At 44.3% G+C, this 18730-nt stretch overlaps 1 protein-coding gene across 3 annotated transcripts; it reads left to right on the top strand.

Annotated features, from left to right (window-relative positions):
* Positions 1–4484: 4484 nt before the first annotated feature.
* LOC137599700 (cdc42-interacting protein 4 homolog) lies at positions 4485–18719 on the top strand. 3 transcript variants are annotated; one of them, XM_068320756.1, is made up of 15 exons: positions 4485–4715; positions 8961–9076; positions 9176–9229; positions 9533–9680; positions 9755–9817; positions 10534–10638; positions 10821–10949; positions 11109–11255; positions 11968–12129; positions 14323–14376; positions 16045–16154; positions 16253–16385; positions 16481–16548; positions 17067–17173; positions 17276–18719. In XM_068320756.1, the coding sequence occupies exons 1-15, from the start codon at positions 4692–4694 to the stop codon at positions 17419–17421; spliced, it is 1566 nt and encodes a 521-aa protein (XP_068176857.1). In that variant the 5' UTR covers positions 4485–4691; the 3' UTR covers positions 17422–18719. The 3 variants fall into 3 exon arrangements, with proteins under 3 accessions (XP_068176857.1, XP_068176858.1, XP_068176859.1); XM_068320757.1 differs by lacking the exon at positions 14323–14376 and adding an exon at positions 14467–14490; XM_068320758.1 differs by lacking the exon at positions 14323–14376.
* The last annotated feature ends 11 nt before the right edge of the window (positions 18720–18730 follow it).

Consider the following 18730-nt stretch of genomic DNA (forward strand, 5'->3'; position numbering starts at 1 on the left):
CACACACGATCAGAACACTTCGACACAAAGTTGTGGGACAACTTGAAGATCAATAATCGATCGTGATTATGCGCACAGCGGAGGTTTGACGCCTGTAACGGAGTGGAGGTGGTCACCTTGTCCGGGACGCAGAGCTTCCTCTTCAGCCAACATCATCATCGATTCCCCGCATTACTTCATCCCCTACCTTCCCTCTCATCCTCTAATTTGATCTCCGTCCCTCCCCCGGAGGCTCCGCATTGAGATGCCGCCGCCCCCGCCCCCCATCCTCCCATCCATCAGCGCCTCGCCTCCCCCCTCCCGCTCCTCTTATCTCATTACTCTCCCTAATTAGCCCTAAACGAGCCCGTAGGAACCAATAACAGGCCTCCGCGCATGCATATCAATGAGATATGCACGCATGCGCATCCGTGTGTGTGTGTGTGTGTGTGTGTGTGTGTGTGTGTGTGTGTGTGTGTGTGTGTGTGTGTGTGTGTGTGTGTGTGTGTGTGTGTGTGTGTGTGTGTGTGCGTAAGAGACAGACGGCTCTTCCTGGGACAGTGTGTATCCAATCATCTGTTCCCAGTAAAACACCCATTTCCTGTGTCCAACTGAGATGCAAGCTGGCCACACACACACACACACACACACACACACACACACACACACACACACACACACACACACACACACACACACACACATGAACAAACAAACAAGTGCAGGGCCTCTCAGGTGCAATCTTTGGCCACTTGATGATGATGATAAAAAACATCCGATGCCCACGATCCAATGACACTTTGCAGGAGCTGTAAAACGCGCGTCTGATCATCGGTGTCTTATTTTACCCATGATGCAGTAGTTCAGATGCTTTGCAGGGACAGCTTTTGTGATTGGCGTTCAGATGCGCGCATGGCGCCTTCCGGGCTCCAGGCTCCATCCCTGACCTGCATGTCAACACGGTCCATTTCAGGCTCACTGTACTATCATCATCAATCAGTTCGGCTCACATTTACCAATAAGTCATCAATGAACTGTGATTCTAAAACATGGAAATCAATTCCAGGGTTTATTAGTCAGCTGCGTGCGTCTGGGACGGGACGCAACCCAGGCGCAGCTGCAAGTGCAGCTAAATAAACATTCATACATAAAAGATGAGCCCCCCCCCCACCCACCCACCCCCCCACCCACCCACCCCCCCACCCACCCACCATCCCCATTTCCCTCCTCACGTGCACGCGCACTCCCGCGTGCACGCGCCACCACATCTTTTTATTTATAAGTGTTCGAACTCAGTTTGTTTGCTCATCTTTCTGCAGAGCAAACAAAGCTCCTCGCTTCCACTTGTTATTTTAAACTGATATCTACACGGACCCGTCCTCCTCCTCCTCCTCCTCCTCCTCCTCCTCCTCCTCCTCCTCCTCTTCCTCCTCCGTGGATGCGGGCTCATGAATGAACTCCGTGATGGATCAGCGGCGATGCGTATTATGACTGTGTTTGCAAAGCAGGTCGTGGCGAATCAATAGAATCTGGAACGAAATCTCTCATCTCTGCGCGCATCTGTCTCTTTCTTGTCATTATTTGCGCGCCTCTCCCTCCCTATCTGTCCTCCCCTTCCACTCCTCCTCCTCCTCCTCCACTTCTCTCTCTCGTTTCTCTTCTACACCCAGAAGCAAATAATAAGGGACTTGAAGGGCAAAGGCTGAAAACACAAATTAACCACAGAGAGAGGGGTGAGTGACGTGAGCAGAGGGACGAGGGAGGGTAGAAGTGGGGAGAAGGGGGGAGGATGGTCTCTGATATCGATCTGGTTAATCCTTGAGATTCTGATCTTCCTCCTCATGCAAGATGAGGAGATGGAGAGAGGAAAAGGAGAGGAGGAGGAGGAGGAGGAGGAGGATGGAGTGATGGGAGAGGAGGAGGAGGAGCAGCGCCATCCAGTGGCGCAGACGCGTCCGTCCTGCTGCTCCTCATTGTTCCATTGATAACATCTCATGATGTTTGCTCAGGCGTGCAAACAAAAGGAGCTCAGTCATGACCCCGTGACCCGTGATCTCTGGAACACGCCAATGTGAACATGTGAAGTTTTGCACGATGAAGAAAATAGATGTTGGAATAATGCCTGGATGTGGTTTGGATGAGGTTTTGATGAGAAGATTTGATGAGAAATTAAAGCAAAACTGGAAAATCCAGATGGCGTGGAGCTCCTCGTGTGTCCGGAGAGTCTGGAATGACGTCACATGATCACAAACAAACAAACAAACAATAAACTAGAGAATAAATAACATCAATCACACACACTAGTGATATTTTCACCTGCTGTCAGTGGAGGTGACGTCTTTTTTTAAATTTGTTGGCCTTTTGGAAAGACAATAATTATTCCACAAAATCCCCCTAAACCGGATTTAACAGGAAGGTTTCAGAGTTTTCTCCCCCCTCACACTGAAACCTATTTCCTGCCTTCTCCTGCTTCTCGCTTATCTTCCCTCAGGCTACGTTGTGATGACCTCCAGATCCACTTATTACCATGGATTATGCGTCAACGGGAACAAAATCCGAGCAGAAAATCTCCCTCTCTGTTCCTGGCCTTTGATCTGACACAGATTGAGATTAACGGAGGAGATGGAGAGACGAGAGGATGGAGGACGGGGGGGGGGGGGGGGGGCTCTCTGGAGTCACCTGGTCAGGAGCGTTCCAGCTCCTCCACGTGTTTCAATGACTGCTGTTGGAGTCAAGCAGCTCCTGACTTTGTTCTGCTGATGGGGGGATGAGAGCACAGGAGGAGGAAGAGGAGCTGCTCTTCCTCTCTGGGTGCGTTCAAGTGCATAACTTCAAATGGGAGTTCACACGCCTCTGAGTCTGAGGGGACATGAACTCACCATCCTTCTGTGGGAGACAGTCTGATTGGCTGGAGAAGGATGGATGGATGATGGATGATGGATGATGGATGATGGATGATGGATGATGGATGATGGATGATGGATGATGGATGATGGATGATGGATGGTGAATGGATGATGGATTGATGGATGGATGGATGAATGATGATGGATGGATGGATGATGGATGGATGGATGGTGAATGGATGGATGGGTGGATGATGATGGATGGGTGATGGATGGATGGATGGTGAATGGATGATGGATGGATGGTGAATGGATGATGGATGGATCGATGGATGGATGGATGGATGGTGAATGGATGATGGATGGATGGATGGATGGATGATGGATGGATGGATGATGATGGATGGATGATGGATGGATGGATGGATGGTGAATGGATGATGGATGGATGGATGGATGATGGATGGATGGTGAATGGATGAATGGATGGTGAATGGATGAATGGATGGATGGATGGATGATGGATGGATGGATGGTGAATGTATGATGGATGGATGGATGGATGGATGGATAGATGGATGGATGGATGGATGGATGATGATGGATGGATGATGGATGAATGGAGTGGTGCTTCAGGGGTTAGTAGAGTCCATTTTTCACCTGATGGTGGCAGTAGAGGCAAAGATAAGGGGCTGGACTTTGAGCTGAAGGAAACGGTCCTTTATCTGAGGGGGCGTGGCCGGGCGGGGGAGGGGCGGGGAGGGGGCGTGACCTTTTCCTCTGAGGGATAAAAATTATTTATGACATGAATTAAAAGTAAAACTTTGAAGTGACTGTTGGACCCGGACTGGTCCCAGGCTTACAGGCTGACAGGAGACAGACTTGTTGGGGCGTGGCTTCAGCAGGTAGGATGACGTCACCTCGCACCCGGAAGTAGGAGACAAAATTCTCCCGTCGTTCTATATTTAAATAATGATGTCATTTAACTTTTAGATTGACTACACCGCACACTTGAATGATTGTGACAGATAAACATGTATTAAAATAAATTTTATACACTTATAATTATATATTCTACGAAATAAGCCATGGAACTGTAAATAAAACAAAGTAAAAATAATAAAATAAAATAAAATAGAATTAAATGTAAAAAAAACCACACAAAAAACAACAACAAGTGGGCTTAAATAGAGATAAAGTAAAGCATTAGAAATGGAATAAAATTCAGTCCAGTCTAATTAAAATAAAAGCATTTTATATAAATGTTTTAACACAAATTTAAATGCCGCACAAGTCGCAAGTTATTTAATCTGCAGTGATGCATCATATTTTACAGAATAAACGTCCACTTGATGACGTCATAACCGATCACTAATTCTCACCTGTGTCGTCTGGGTTCCAGCTGAGGGCACTTAATTCGATTAGACTTAAATTATTTATTTCACTTTATGGTGAAAAATAAAAGCTGCTGCTTTAAGATAAACCCAACAGAGACGCTGACGGTAGGTTTCCCACACCCGGTTCCTCCACCCTCCTCCTCCTCCTCCGCCTCCTCTTTCCTCCCCTTTCCTCCCCCCTCCTCCTTCCTCTCCGGGACCAAACTTGTTTCAGGAAAAAAAGCGCCTGAGCGCATTTTGTCTCTCTGCGCCCTGAGAGGAACAGGACAGCCGCGTCTGTGCCAAGGAGAAGGCGTAGACTTCCTCCGAACGTTTCCTCCGCCATCGCTCTCTTCTCTTTACTCTTTGTGGTATTTATCTAACTTTTTTTTTTTAATTCTTTTTTTTTTTTTTTTAACCACCTGGTTGATTGCGTCTCTGCCCTGCGTCAAAGGCGAGGGGATCGCTCCATCTGAACTTCTTTGCAGACATGGACTGGGGGACGGATCTGTGGGTAAGTTTGACAGCTGGCGCGTTGGAACGGGACGCGTCCCCTTTCTCCATACCTTTGACGCGCCAGTGAAGTGGGCAGCGTCCCCTTTATCGACTCAACATTCCCCCCCCGTACTGCTGTTATTTCCCCGGTAGGCCTGCGTGAAGCCTGCAAAAGCCAAAGGATTTCGCAACTCCTGCTGCATACCATAATATAAGCACAGGGAGAGTGCGTAATGGCTCCCCTTATCGGGTGTAGACTAAAGGTGGACTCCACCATCGTTTTCCCTTCTGGCTTGCTGCTGCCGTGACGTCACATCCCAGGAAGTCCTGAGGGTGGTGACGGACTTGTCCTGTAATCTGGGTTTAAATGTGTGGGACTTGTGACCAGTCTTCAGGTTGGAAAACCGGTTCAAGTTCAACACCTGGATGCAACCGGATCGATCAATCCGTCTGTTGGTTTGACCTTTAACCCCCACCACCACCACCACCACCACCACCACCCCTCGAGGCGGCTCTAACAGAACAGTTCCTTCACTTTTTATCCTGCTAGACATCCAAATACACCCAAAGATGACCCGTTTCCCTACTTTTTACGTCAGGAAATCCTCACCTTTTGCGAAGAGAAACTTTGGTATTTGCCTGACAAATGATTTCTGATTTTCCCGTGACTCCGCTCCCATCGCAGACTCATTCTCTTGTTTTTCCTGTCGTATTTCGGAGCAAACAAAATCTCCTGACATGAGCTGTTTACGTGGGTTTAATGGTTGGCAAAACCCAGTAAACAGGACTTATCCCCCCCCCCCCCCCCGTCCTGCTGTGATTCAAAGTGCATTCCTCTGAGATTATTCCACAGACAAACCCAAGTCTGGGTTAGACTGTTTTTGTTGTTTTGGTTTTTTTTTTTGCTGAATGCTGTGTTTGTTGAGAAAGAATTGAGTTGGCGTGGTGTGAGGATGTTGATAGGATCTGATGGCTGACGTAAAAAATGTGGGAAAACCAAAACACGGCGCTGCTGGAGCTCCAGCTATCGTTTGATTGGTCGGTTTCATCCAGAACCAGTCTGGAAGTGAAGTTTTACGACCGATTGATCTCCTGATTAGTGGGTGAATTCATGTGGAGATCCGTCGATGTCGCTCCAATCCTAAAATATTTTTTCTCCCTCATTGGATAAATAAAAGCTGCTGAATAGTTGTTTTTTTAAAACTGTTATTTAAATTCTTGTATTGTGTGCATGGTTCAGATTAGAGAGGAGGAAATCTGTCAAGTTTCTCCATCTGGGTGTGATGCAACCCAATTTCAAAATCGGGTTGTTTTTTTAACCCTCAGGACTCCGAGTCTTTTTTTTTTTTTCATAAAAACTCACATTCTCAGATTTGTGCACAGCGTTAGTATAAATATTCACATCCGTCTTTAGAAATATCCTCTCGTTTGTCCCGGACTTCTGACTTTAAAGCTGCACATTTCAAATTTAAACCTCACAGGAGATCCGTCAGCATGGTATGAACCCGAGCTACCCTTTATAAACGTGCAAATTGTGATTTAAGCGCTACTGATTGAACATAACGGATCCGTTAGCGTCAGCGCTTCAGATATGGATGCGATAAAACAAGAGATTCCATTGATTTTGAGGCTATTTGTCAAATTTGCTGCAAAAAACGGCATGCAAATCATAAATCTAACAACATCTAGTATTAATCTGTAGCTGCTGTAATGGTAATTAAACTATGAGCTGTAAATGTTGAGATTTAGATTTCTAAAGTCAGGATTCGGAAAGCTTGGTTCGTCAAATCAGCATCTTTTGAACTTGAGATGCTTGGGATTGCGAAGCCAAGGTGACTTCCTGTTTTCCAGTATAGGTCAGTCGGTTTTAAAGCGTGACGTTGCGACGGCAGCATCTCGTCTGACAGCTGATCGGCCCCCAGAAGCCTCGGCGTTACGCCGCGTTGAGGGGCGGGGCCAGTCCGACTGGTTCCAGGGTTTTGAGAGGCCCCTGGGACGGTCTGTCACAGGGCGGAGGTTCGCTCTGAGCTAATGATTATCTCATTCCTGAACCCTCTCCGTCTCACTATCAGTAATTCCTCCTCTCATATAAGTATGCAGCCGTAGAGCGAAGCAGCAGAACTCCTGAATTCATTCAGTCGTACATCTAGAGGAGGTTTCATTAACCCCTAAATCTCTCCTCGCTGCAGGCTTTAAGAGCAGGACTTCATCGTCCGGTTGTGTTTTATTCCTCCTTCCCCCCCAGGACAGAGATGACTCTGATAGCTTATGATCGCCCTCTCTTCTCCATCCTCACACACACACACACACACACACACACATGAGCGTGAACAATGAAGAGGTGGAGTCTCCTGCGTGTTTCACCAGAGACATAACAGCACCACCCTGAGCTTTGTCTGTCCGACCTGTTATTGGGTTCATGTAAACCAGAGCGACCATGTCTTTAATTGTGTTCTCTGACACTACAGACACACTCAGAGCAGACGGCGAAGACCAATGGTACCTGTCCAACAGGTTTCAGTGTGTGTGTGTGTGTGTGTGTGTGTGTGTGTGTGTGTTCAATGTGTGGAAGTCTGAGTAGAAGCAGAGTGAGGAATGTTGAGAGGAGAGTTTCTCTACTATAGTTTCCACACTGAAGTGTGTGTGTGTGTGTGTGTGTGTGTGTGTGTGTGTGTGTGTGTGTATGTGTGTGTGTGTAAGATACCTCCAGTATACTGTTTCAATACATCAGATTCACTGTGTCAGTGGTGGGTCAATAAAGTCACTACTGTACATAAATAGTCCATCACAGTCGTTGTGTTACAGAAACTGTTTTCATCATTAAATACATGATAAATGCCTGAGAGTCAAATGCACTTTATATACTGTAAATACAAGAATACAGTGAGAAACTAGTGTTGAACAACAAGAAAAATCCATTAAACTACAATAAGAATTTGTTAAATTACAATGAAAATCTACAGTCAGAACCTGTTATCAGTTCTCTGCAGGTGAAGCTGCTTCCAGTTATTTGCTATAAATTCGCAGCGAGACGTTTTGCAGTGTCAGCACTCTAATTAGAGCTGAAGTGCATTGTGGGTCGTCAGAAGGTCGATCAGCAGCTGATGGATTAATCCCCAAACTAATGTTTTAAAGAACAATGACAGTCCAGCGCTGGTGTCTCTGTGGCCACAGGCAGCAGGAGGACCTTCTGCTTCTTCATCTTGGCCTTTAGAGACTTTTTGATGGACATTTTTTTTGCTGACATTCTTGCAAAGAAACGACGATTTAATCGAATAAATATTTGTAGACTAATCGTTAATTAAATAAATCATTGATTGCCGCCGTGGAGCGAACCAGGATCTCTCATTGCGCCTGCAGACTGAGGGGTGTGTCTGTGATCAATAGAACCGTCAGGACAGAGAATGAAAACACCCGCTGATTGATGAGTTAGTCATCAATCAAATGTTTGCTGACTCAGCAGCACGAACCAGTTTGTGATAAATGCCGCATGTAAGTCAAACTTCATACCTAGCAGGTGTGGATTACCTGGTCACGTGACCTGGTCACCTGACTGACATCGGGTCCCTTCAGGTGGACCTGAAAGCGTGAAACGACAGTCAGAGCTGCTAAAGGAGGGACGCCAGAGAATGTGGCGGTCAGCGGATCGGTATGAGGACAGCCCGGCCAAACACATAATCGATTACGGATGGTGTCGATCTCGTTGGAAAAAAAAAAAAAAACTTACAAAAACTGCTAACGTGTATTTCAGAGAGATGTTCAGATTAATCTGTGCTCAGTGGATTAAACACTGAACACAATCCAGGTTACGGCGGAATAAATGCAGGAAAATGGAGAAAACCAGTGTTTGATTCAGGTCGAAACATTCCTGTTGCTGGTGGTGAGAAACATCATCATCATCATCATCATCATCGACACACACAAAGGTGTGACTGTTTGGCCTTGAGTTGCAGATAGATGAGGAAAAACATCAACTCCTTCTTCTCTATCTCCTACATGGTTCCCAGTGCTCCTGTCTGACGCCACCTTCACCTTGACTTTAGGAGGTGTTCTGATAAGAGAGGTCATGTGACCCGTGTGTGTGTGTTTGTTTAGCGACACACACACACACACACCCCTTATACTCAGAGCACAGAACTACGGAAGTCTCCACCTGAGACCTTCTGGAGCGCACCGTTCCAGCTGTTTGTTTATTTGTTGTCTCGGGGGCTTTGCGTGAACATAAACATGATGTAAACGTGTTGCCCCCCCCCCCCCTCCCCAGGACCAGTATGATCACATCGACAAACACACGCAGTCAGGCCTCGACCTGCTGGAGCGCTACGTCAAGTTTGTGAAGGAGCGCACCGAGATAGAGCAGAGCTACGCCAAGCAACTCAGGTGTGTGTGTGTGTGTGTGTTTCTACTACCCTTACATGCATGCACATGCATGTGCGTTTACGTGTGTGAGGTCACGCAGCTTCTCTCTCTGTTCAACAGGAATCTAACAAAGAAATACGCCAAGCGAGGGAGCAAGGAAGAGCAAGAATGCAAGTGAGCGAACAATGAGACGTCCTGTTTGCATGCACCCGTCTGTTTCACACACACGGGGTTTTTACCCGCGTGGTCACATTGGTTCCATTCTCAAGCAAATTGGAAAAGAATCTGCAAATATGCGGATAAAAAAAATAAATGGATTCCCTTCTTTATTTTTTTAAACTATATATATTTTTAACGACGGCGCTGGTTTTGGATCCAGATGTTGAGTTCTCTCTTCCCGGCGGGTGTTTAGCCAAACGTGGCGTTTAAACGCCGCTGCGGTCGCAGCTGTGATGACGATCTGTCCTTCCCTTGCAGGTTCAGCAATCACGCGTCGCTACAGGAAATCCTCAACGAACTCAACGATTACGCCGGCCAACGGGAGCTGATCGCCGAAAACATGATGATGAGCATCTGTGTGGACCTCACCAAGTACCTGCAGGATCTGAAGCAGGAGCGCAAAACGGTGAGAAAAAGAGGGATATGGGGGGTGGATGTGAAAGCGAAGTGGCGTCGTCTTAAAACGTCTTTCTTTCCCAGCACCTGGCTGACGCCAAGAAGGCCCAGCAGAATCTAGAGAGCAGCTTCAAGCACCTAGAAAGCGTGAGTCACATGTTCAGGTCACATGACTGTTTTGGTTCAGTATTACAAAAAAGTTTGGGCACCCCCTGATAGTTGTCCAGATTTTCCTTCCTATAGCTTACAGTGAGGGGTCTGGATTTGAGTTGAAGGTATTTTTGACTATCAATGATAGTCAATGAGCTTTCTAAATAAATTTTGTGTTCTCATAAAGTTATTCAAATCAATAAAACAACAAGGGTGGCCAAATGTATGCACCTGCCTGCTTTCATTTAACTAATTATTGCACACTTTCTGTAAATACTATAAACTTCATTTCACTCCTCAAATATTACTGTTTGTCTGTTTGATAAATTTAACTGAAATTGTTGATCCAGTGATTTATAAAGGAAAATCTGGAATATTATCAGGGGTGCCCAAACTTTTTCATACCACTGTAATTCCAAAACGTAGTTAGTTTAGAACCTAATTTTTATATTAATTGTATTATTAATTAATTAATTTTTTAAAAATTATACAATTATAAATTTAAATGTATTATTTAAAAATTTATAATTTTAAAAATGTAAAAATTTAATTTTTTTATTCAGCAAATATCCCTCTGCATTTTCAGCACCTATGGTGGGACCGGCTTCTAAGTTATTTCCACAGCTACATCCACTAAAGCGTATTAATCTCTGTGTGTGTGTGTGTGTGTGTGTGTGTGTGTGTGTGTGTGTGTGTGTGTGCATCCCCTGCAGACTAAGAAGCGGTATGCCAAGGAGTGGGCGGAGGCCGAGAAAGCAACACAGCAAGCAGAGAAAACCGAGAGCGACCTCAACGCCACCAGACTCGACGTGGAAAAAGTAGAGACACACAACAAGAACAAGCGACAGCTTCACACACACACACACACACACACACACACACACCCCTTTGAATTTTGTTTTGCATCTGATCGTTCCTCCTCCCTCCCTGCATCCTTTCACCCCCCCTACCCCATCTTTGTCCCCCCCCAATCCCTCGCTCTACTTGTCGCCTCCTGAAGGCCAAGCAGCACGCCCACGCCCGCACACACACGGCGGAGGAGTGCAGGAACGACTACGCCGCCGAGCTCCAGAAATTCAACAAGGAACAAAACTTCTTCTATTTCTCGGAGATACCGCAGATCTACAATGTGAGACAATGACACACACACACACACATAACACACATAACACACACACGCTTTCAATCGGACACACCCTCGTGCTGGCTGTCAGAATGTAATCCCGGGTTTTCACACCCAGATATTCTGAATACGTGATGGGATTAAAGTTGATTGTGTGGCCGACAGAAAATGCAGGACATGGACGAGCGGCGGATCCGGCGGCTGGCGGAGGGATACTGCCAGTTTTCAGACATCGAGAAGAAGGTGTTGCCCATCATTACCAAGTGTTTAGAGGGAATCACTGCAGCGGGGCAGAAGATCGACGCCAAACAGGTAAAAGTTCCACATTTAATGGTAATAATGAACATCTGGCCAACAGGAAGTCTGCAATGTATGCCTCAGAGCCGCAACCAGGCTAACTGCCTCTCACACACCTCTTATGCTAAGCTAAGCTAAGCTAAGCTAATCATATAGTATAATAAGCACATCATCCAATATGTCAAACTACTCCAGAGTGGATTTCAAGGCGTTGTTCAACGAAGACAGGATTATTTGCAAATCCTGTTTTTACATATTTATATTCTTTCGTTGTTTATACATCCATATTTACGTGTTTAAAGTGCATGAATTAAACAAAATAGGACAAAAACTTTGCCCTTAGATTATAGGACAAACTTTTAAATAGTTTTCTTGTTTTAACTGGAACGCATCAGCGTTAAAGAAGCTGCTGATATGTTTGTTTTTTTTAACAAGACGCAGCACACCTTTGTTATTTTATAATGTGTTTGTGTCAGTAAATTGAAAATATATTAAAATATATTTCTCTCTGGAGTGTAATCATGACCAAAACTGTATTACAAGTCCTGATTACAATATGTAATCATTCATTAGGTTGGCCTGAGAGATTTAAAGCAGCAGCTCATAATAAAACCCCATTATTAAGGCCAATCAGAGGTGTTACTGTATATAAAAAAACTTTTAAAAGCATGAAATGAATCATTGCTGTTTATTTTTTTTTAACGCTTTTTTACGTTCCTCCCTTCAGGATTCCATCCTGTTCATAGAGCAACACAAGTCTGGTTTTGAAAGACCTGGAGACGTGGAGTTTGAAGATTACACACAAGGAATCAAACCAGCAACCTCCGACTCTAGTCTCAACCCCCCCAAAGTGCGAACCAAGCTCTGGCCCTTCAGCAAGAAGCACAAGGTGAGTTTCCTGATGACAGAACGAAGGACAAACCTCTCCCTTCTCTGCTTCACCTGTCAACCTGAAAATCCTCTCCATCCTGTTCCTCTGCTTGACTTCTAAAGTAATCACGTCTCACCAGGTGCTAAAATTATTTCATTGTAAACCTGTCGTCACCTGACCTTCATCAGAGCGAACGATCAGGTGTTAACACGCATGATGACTGTGGAAAATTTAATCAATTTATTTTTAAATTCATTCAAAGTTTAGCCCTGGTTTCCTGGCTTCACTCCAATATGGGCGGGACAGCGAGGTCATGACCCGCCCACCTCTACCTCTGATTGGCTTATTATGACACTACTACCTTGAGCATAACGAATCATTGTCCCTCTTGGCTGCAACTAACCAATCACGGTCTACCAAAGCAACAGGTATTAACCAATCAGAGGCCAAGGAAGAAGTCATAATAATTCTAAAAAAAATAGAATATGAATTCACTCCAATTCGTGTTTAAATCACATAAAAGCATGTTTATTTAATACATTTCAGAATTAAAATCTGAACAAGTAAAGCTGCTTCATCTATAATCAATATGTAAAAGTTTAGTGCTGTAAATAATCTAATAATTTATTGTGTAAATATTGAGACAACTGATCTGGATCATGATGTAGATAAGGTAATCTGCAGCTGTTGTAAGTTTTCACAGCGTCATATGAGAAGAAGGAGAAATGTACTTTATTTATCCCATAAGAAATTATTTTAATATCTTTATTTTAAAGTCTACATCCAACACAGCGTTACACCATCTCTTGTTTACAGACATTTAATCTCTAGACTTGAGTTTATCTTTAAAAACGCAAGCGGTCTGGTTCGTTTTTCTTAAACAGCTGGACGCTGCACGTCTTTTAGCAGAGGTTACTCAAACAGGAGGAAACGCTGCAGCTGGAGGGGATCCTTCCGAGTCGTGGATTAATTCACATTTGGCGTGCGAGACGTTTTATCTGGACGCCGTCCAGGATGGTGTTAGAGTCATTGATTAGAAATAAAGTGTTGGTTTTTCTTGGGAAAACCAAGCATCACTGGGTAACTTCTGTGATTTATGAACGTACATCTGTGTAAACATGATAAATCTGACCTCGCAAGTCGGACCTGATGACACAATAGTTCTAAATATTGCCTTTAATAACTGACATGTTTTTATTGCGGATAGCAAAGACAATAAATGTGCTCAATTTATTTCAGAGATGTCACCGTTTTTAAACGTCCGTGGAAACCTGCAGAAAAAGGAAACACAAAGTGCTTGAAAACAAACGTACCCGTAAACCCTCGGCACACATTCCGCTCATGTCTTACCCCGCCGCCCTGCTGCCCTCGGGGGCTAATTCTAATTCCAGTCTGCTGCACAGACTTGCCCCAAAACACCTCTCACACTCTCTGTAACTGTTTTTCCAGTTTGCTCCGCATCTGTTCGACTCGCTGGCCTGTTGTTTTTTTCTTCCTCTACTTCCTGTTCCTCCACCTTGTACCCCCCCCCTCCCTCCTGTCTGCCCCCCCCCCATCTTTTTCCCACTAAGCTTCCCCCTTCCTCTCTGATTCAGTTCAGTTGTTCTTTTAAAAAGAAAAAGAAAAGAAAGCAGCGAGTGATGACATCATTTTTTACTTATAAGCTCATTCTGAATTTAACCCCTGCAGCGTGTTTCTAAAAAAAACAACACCACCAGCTCCTGTTTGCTGATTGGCTGACATCACGTCTCTGCTGACTCAGCGAGTCTCACACTGGTCGTCTGTAACTGTCTTATTTATAATGCGCAATGCATTCTGGGCTGGAATCAGGATAAACATCAGGTGGATGGGAGTGTGTTCTTCCTGAACCTGTGTGCAGCGTTAGCATTAGCATTAGCACGTGTAATCCCTGATGATGTCATACAGTGTTGATGTTGTTGATGATGACCTTAGGTTTGTAGTACCGGCGCCAAACTGTGTTTATCCACAACAGTTTCTTCCTGCTCGTGCTTGACGGACTGCGGCGCCGCCAAAAGGTCACCACCAAAAGGTCACCTGTGGAACGATCCAATCGGGTCGCTGCATAAAATTCAGAATAAGCCGATTGTTTCTAAGAAATTTTAAAAAATCAAATCAGGCACAGCTTGAAGTCTTTGTTCTGGAAGAGAGGAGGAAATGATGACGCTGTGTTTATTTATGCGTGTTTTACAGATGTTGGATTCGGGGTTATGCCTGGATATTGGTATTTCTATAAACTATAATATTGTGAGTGTTTCCGTTGGAGTGTGTGTTTTTTGTGCGCCTCTCTAACCCTGAGTGTCCCCTTCTCTCACCCCCCCCCCCTTCCCCGTGTAGATCCCTCCACCTGAAAAGCAGATGGTAACACACGTCACGGTTACACAGAGGGTCGGATGAAAGGCCCAGAGTGTCGGACGATAATCAATTGATCGGAGCCAAAAGATTTGTGATCAATATCACTGAGGCTTCTCAAAAATTAAATTGATCTCAGTTATTCTCCATCTATATTTATTCTATATCCTATATCAGTCCGACACACTTGGCCATTTAAAGACGCTTAAATAACACAACTGCTGCCGGATTATTACTTGTTTGTGTTTGTTTGCCTGTTTGTTTGCTTGTTTGTTTGTCTGTTAGCAGGCTGAGATCTTTCGGAGCAGCAGGTTACGATTTAAGGAACGGTGATTTAAATTATGAGGAAAGCGATTGGGGAAAAAAATAACCTGATCACATCCCTATCGATCCGATTGATCTCAGGTATAGATGGCAGCCGTATAATTGAATCACTTTAATTTGGATGACGACGTTTCTTACGGAGGTGGAACAGCATGTTTTTAATTCGACTAGATTATAATTATTTTATGGTGTTGACAAAAAGCCCGGTAGCATCTCCAAATGTTAAGGAAATGGAAAAACGCGATCCAGAATTTACATCCTTGCCCGAATCCACCTGCAAATTTTATGAAGTCTTCCTCAGACGATGAAGATCCACCTCTGCAGAAATTGCGCAGGCAAACACGACAACTTGTCATCTCAACGCCTCCCCCAGCTCAGGGTGGTAGGGGTAGAATCACAGCTCTCCTCTGCTCCGTTAAAGTCAGCAATCAGGACAGATGATTAATGGTGCACACGTTTATTTATTGTTTGTTTGTTTTTGCTGCGATGTTTCCTTGTTGTAGATGCAGGTGTGACCGGGCGTCATGTGACTACGGTCAGGTGTAAGCTCGCTGAACTGGGAGCAGCCATTCTTGAAATCAAATGCGTTCCTCTCAGTGTTTCTGTTCAGGGAACATTATTAATGTTCTCCGTTACGCAGCAGAGGACTGAGTCTTTGTGCTGCGATGACATACCCATGCATAAATCATCAAATCGATCAATAAATCAAGACTACAATTGTTTTTTGTTTTTGTTTTTTTTTTATGGGCTTTAGCCGCGAGGAAAAATTTCCTCACATATTCCAAGTTCATGTCGATGAGGGTTTTAAAAGGTTAAAGGTCAGGAAAAAGAAAATCCAAATTTTTAATTAGAAAAATTGGATTCTGAATGGGATTTTTTATTATAATTATAACTTATTTTATCTTTAACTTATTTAAGTGCATGTTGGTATGGCTCCGCAGTAGAAACACGCTATAAGGGTTAGGGTTAGGGTCTCTCTCTTTTTTCCACCATCATCCCTTTAAAAGGGTTGAATTCCGTGACACAGAGATGAAGCCGCCCTCTATTGTTGGGTTTATTTGGCAGCATTAACCTGTCAGGAGGTCTTCACTGTGTCTTCATCTCTGTTCCCTGAGTGGAATAAAGACAGAGACGAGGAGGAGTGACATCTGGTGGCGAGCTCTGAGAAGGTCGTCTCGTCCCTGAACCTTAAACCGGTGTGTGTTTGTGTGTGTGTGTGTGTGTGTCGTGTATCCGCAGCCGCCTGCAGCAGAAGATTTCTCCCACCTTCCCCCGGAACAGAGGAAGAAGAGGCTGCAGGGAAAGATCGATGACATCAACAAAGAGCTGCAGAAGCTGCAGGACCAAAGGTGATGACATCATCAACCCAGGCCTTGAATCTTAAAGTCCTGAAGCGGTTTTGTGTTTCCGAGCTGTGACTCTATTCTCCCTCGCTTTTCGTCTTCAGCGACGCACTGGAGAAGATGAAGGGCGTGTACGAGCAGAACCCCCAGATGGGCGACCCCTCCAGTCTGGAGCCTCAGATCACAGAAACCAGCCAGGGCATCGGGCGTCTGAGGGGGGAGCTCACCAAATACGAGGTTCGTCCCGCATTTACGAGCTAAATGTGTTACGATGACGGATAAAGGTGGAGTGTGTGTGTGTGTGTGTGACGTCAGCATCCGGTGTGTTTCAGACGTGGCTGTCGGAAGCAGTGGGAGGGGAGGAGTCTTCCAACGCCATCAACAATAACACTCAACACGTGTAAGAACTCTCATCTGCTGTACAACAATAAGAAATGAACTGTGATCAATAAGGTTTCATTTAAATTAATGACGTAAAATCATCTATAAAATAAGATCCGGATTAAAGCCCTCCTCCAAAATAAAAGCATGCTCATAAAGGGGGATCAGGAGGCGGTGGCCTAATGGGACAGCCAATCAAATGCCTGACTAATTAAATGCATTTTAATCTCATACCTGCTAAAGGCCCCCAAATAAAGAATTTGAATTCTAGGACATTACAAAATTGTAGTGCATAACTAATCAATAGAATCCACATTTTTATGTATTGGTTAAGTGTCCTATATGAAGCTTTGTAAGCTAGAGGCCCCTGCTCCTCCTTGTCCGAGCCTGAAGACAGCTGGAGGAGGCTCTTCTTGGCTGCTGGCTCGTCCTCTGTGGGTTGAGGGGCAGCTGGTCCCGCTTCCGATCCTCGCAGCATCTCCGTTCCAGAATTCCCTCCTCACCTCTTTCCTGGGGTGTGTGTGTGTGTCCCTCCAGGGTCGTGGCGGTCGACCAGCCTCAGAACATCTACACCGACTTCGACGACTACGAAGAGGAAGAGGAGACGCCCATCGGCCAGTGCACCGCTCTCTACGTCTTCGAAGGTGCGTTTGAATTCTGGCATCCTGATTGCGTACGTCTCATTTCAGCCTCTCGTGTTTATTTATTTATTTATTTATTTATTTTACTGTATCTTTCGTCTCCAGGCAACGGCAAGGACACCATTTCAATTCAGGAGGGAGAGGTGCTGAGCATCATGGAGGAGGACACAGGAGACGGATGGATGAGAGTCCTCAAAGCCACTGGAGAGAAGGGTTATATACCTTCATCCTATGCCAAATTCGAACCATAACACACACACACACACACACACACACACACACACTCCCGTCCGATCTTTTATACCTTTAAGCTCTTTTAAAGACAAACTCCTGAATGTATTCCTGAACTCTTTTGTCGCGGCGTAACGTGACGACTTCATCATAGCGGCCTGAAGCTCTTATATCCACTCACTTGACTTTCTTGTTGTCGTTTCTAATAACCTGCTGAACTTCCTTTTTTTGTTTGTTTTTTTAACACCAGCAATCTGTTAAAGTAACTTTCCTGGAAGCATAATGTGATTTTTTTTTTTTTTTTTTTATCAAATTGATGTGATTTTTTTTATTTTATTTTTTTTTATTAATGACTAATAGCTGGACTAAAACCACTACTTTATCGGGCGCGGACAAAATGTAAATGCACTCCTCAGAAGAGCCACAGGATGGAATATTTTAGCCACATCTGCCTCAGATCATCACATAACTATGAGAAGCCAAGCTTTTAGCTTCCTCTTCATCAGCAAAATCTGCAGGAAAATCCTGTTTTACAAGACTATTAAACCCAATTAAAGAAGTAAAATTGCAGACTGACATGATAGAAGACGTTCAGAGAGAATAACAATTCATGAGTTCATCCTTTTTTTTTTAAAGTCATGGTGTCATATAGCTCTTCTTAAACTGTTTACACATTTCTTACACGTTCTGCTTTACAGGTTTTTATGTTTTCATCCACCAGACCTCAAAATCTGACTCTTGACATTTTTACAGACCTTTTACTGGGAGATGCTTCGTGCATCCCAACACCAGGGTTTTTAGTATTTTTTTAAAAATATAGCTCCTCACTGCATCACTGCCCAGATCGTCGAACCGTAAAAGAAATGTTTAAGCACTTTAAAAAAAAAAAAAAATCTTGACAAATAATTTTGACAAATGAATTATTTGCACCTAATTTTTAAAAAAATTTTTTTAAAATACTTTCTTCCCTTTTGAAATGTCCTGCATCTCTTCAAACGTGTAAACGTGTTCTTTCACTACATACGTGTGAAACCACCTCGGAGTACGGAACTCTGCACATGCGTCGTTCTGCACAGCAAAGCTTGGACACGGATGAGGAAGAGGAGGAAGTAGAGCGCTATTTTTTTATTTTTTTTTAGTGGAGGTTCTTTAAAAATCTCACTCCCATTGAGCCATTTAAGGTTTATCCCATCCCTTTCCCTCCCACTCTGTCCTGCACTCGTACTTTGCTCAACATTTAAGGGGTTTTATCGTATGATCCATTTTTAGAACGGAAATGTATTTACGTGTATCGTTTGAGTCATAAATTGAAATTGGAAAAAAAACAAA

This window comes from Antennarius striatus, chromosome 8 (genome assembly GCF_040054535.1).
Source record: "Antennarius striatus isolate MH-2024 chromosome 8, ASM4005453v1, whole genome shotgun sequence".
NCBI classification, from domain to species: domain Eukaryota; kingdom Metazoa; phylum Chordata; class Actinopteri; order Lophiiformes; family Antennariidae; genus Antennarius; species Antennarius striatus.

What these genes read in the sequence shown, in the direction of transcription:
- LOC137599700 (XM_068320756.1), top strand. Translation starts at nt 4,692, where the DNA reads ATGGACTGGGGGACGGATCTGTGG. An exon ending in AGATACCGCAGATCTACAAT is followed by an intron (nt 10,950 to 11,108) that starts GTGAGACAATGA and finishes TGTGGCCGACAG; the next exon opens with AAAATGCAGGACATGGACGA. An exon ending in AACAATAACACTCAACACGT is followed by an intron (nt 16,549 to 17,066) that starts GTAAGAACTCTC and finishes GTGTCCCTCCAG; the next exon opens with GGTCGTGGCGGTCGACCAGC.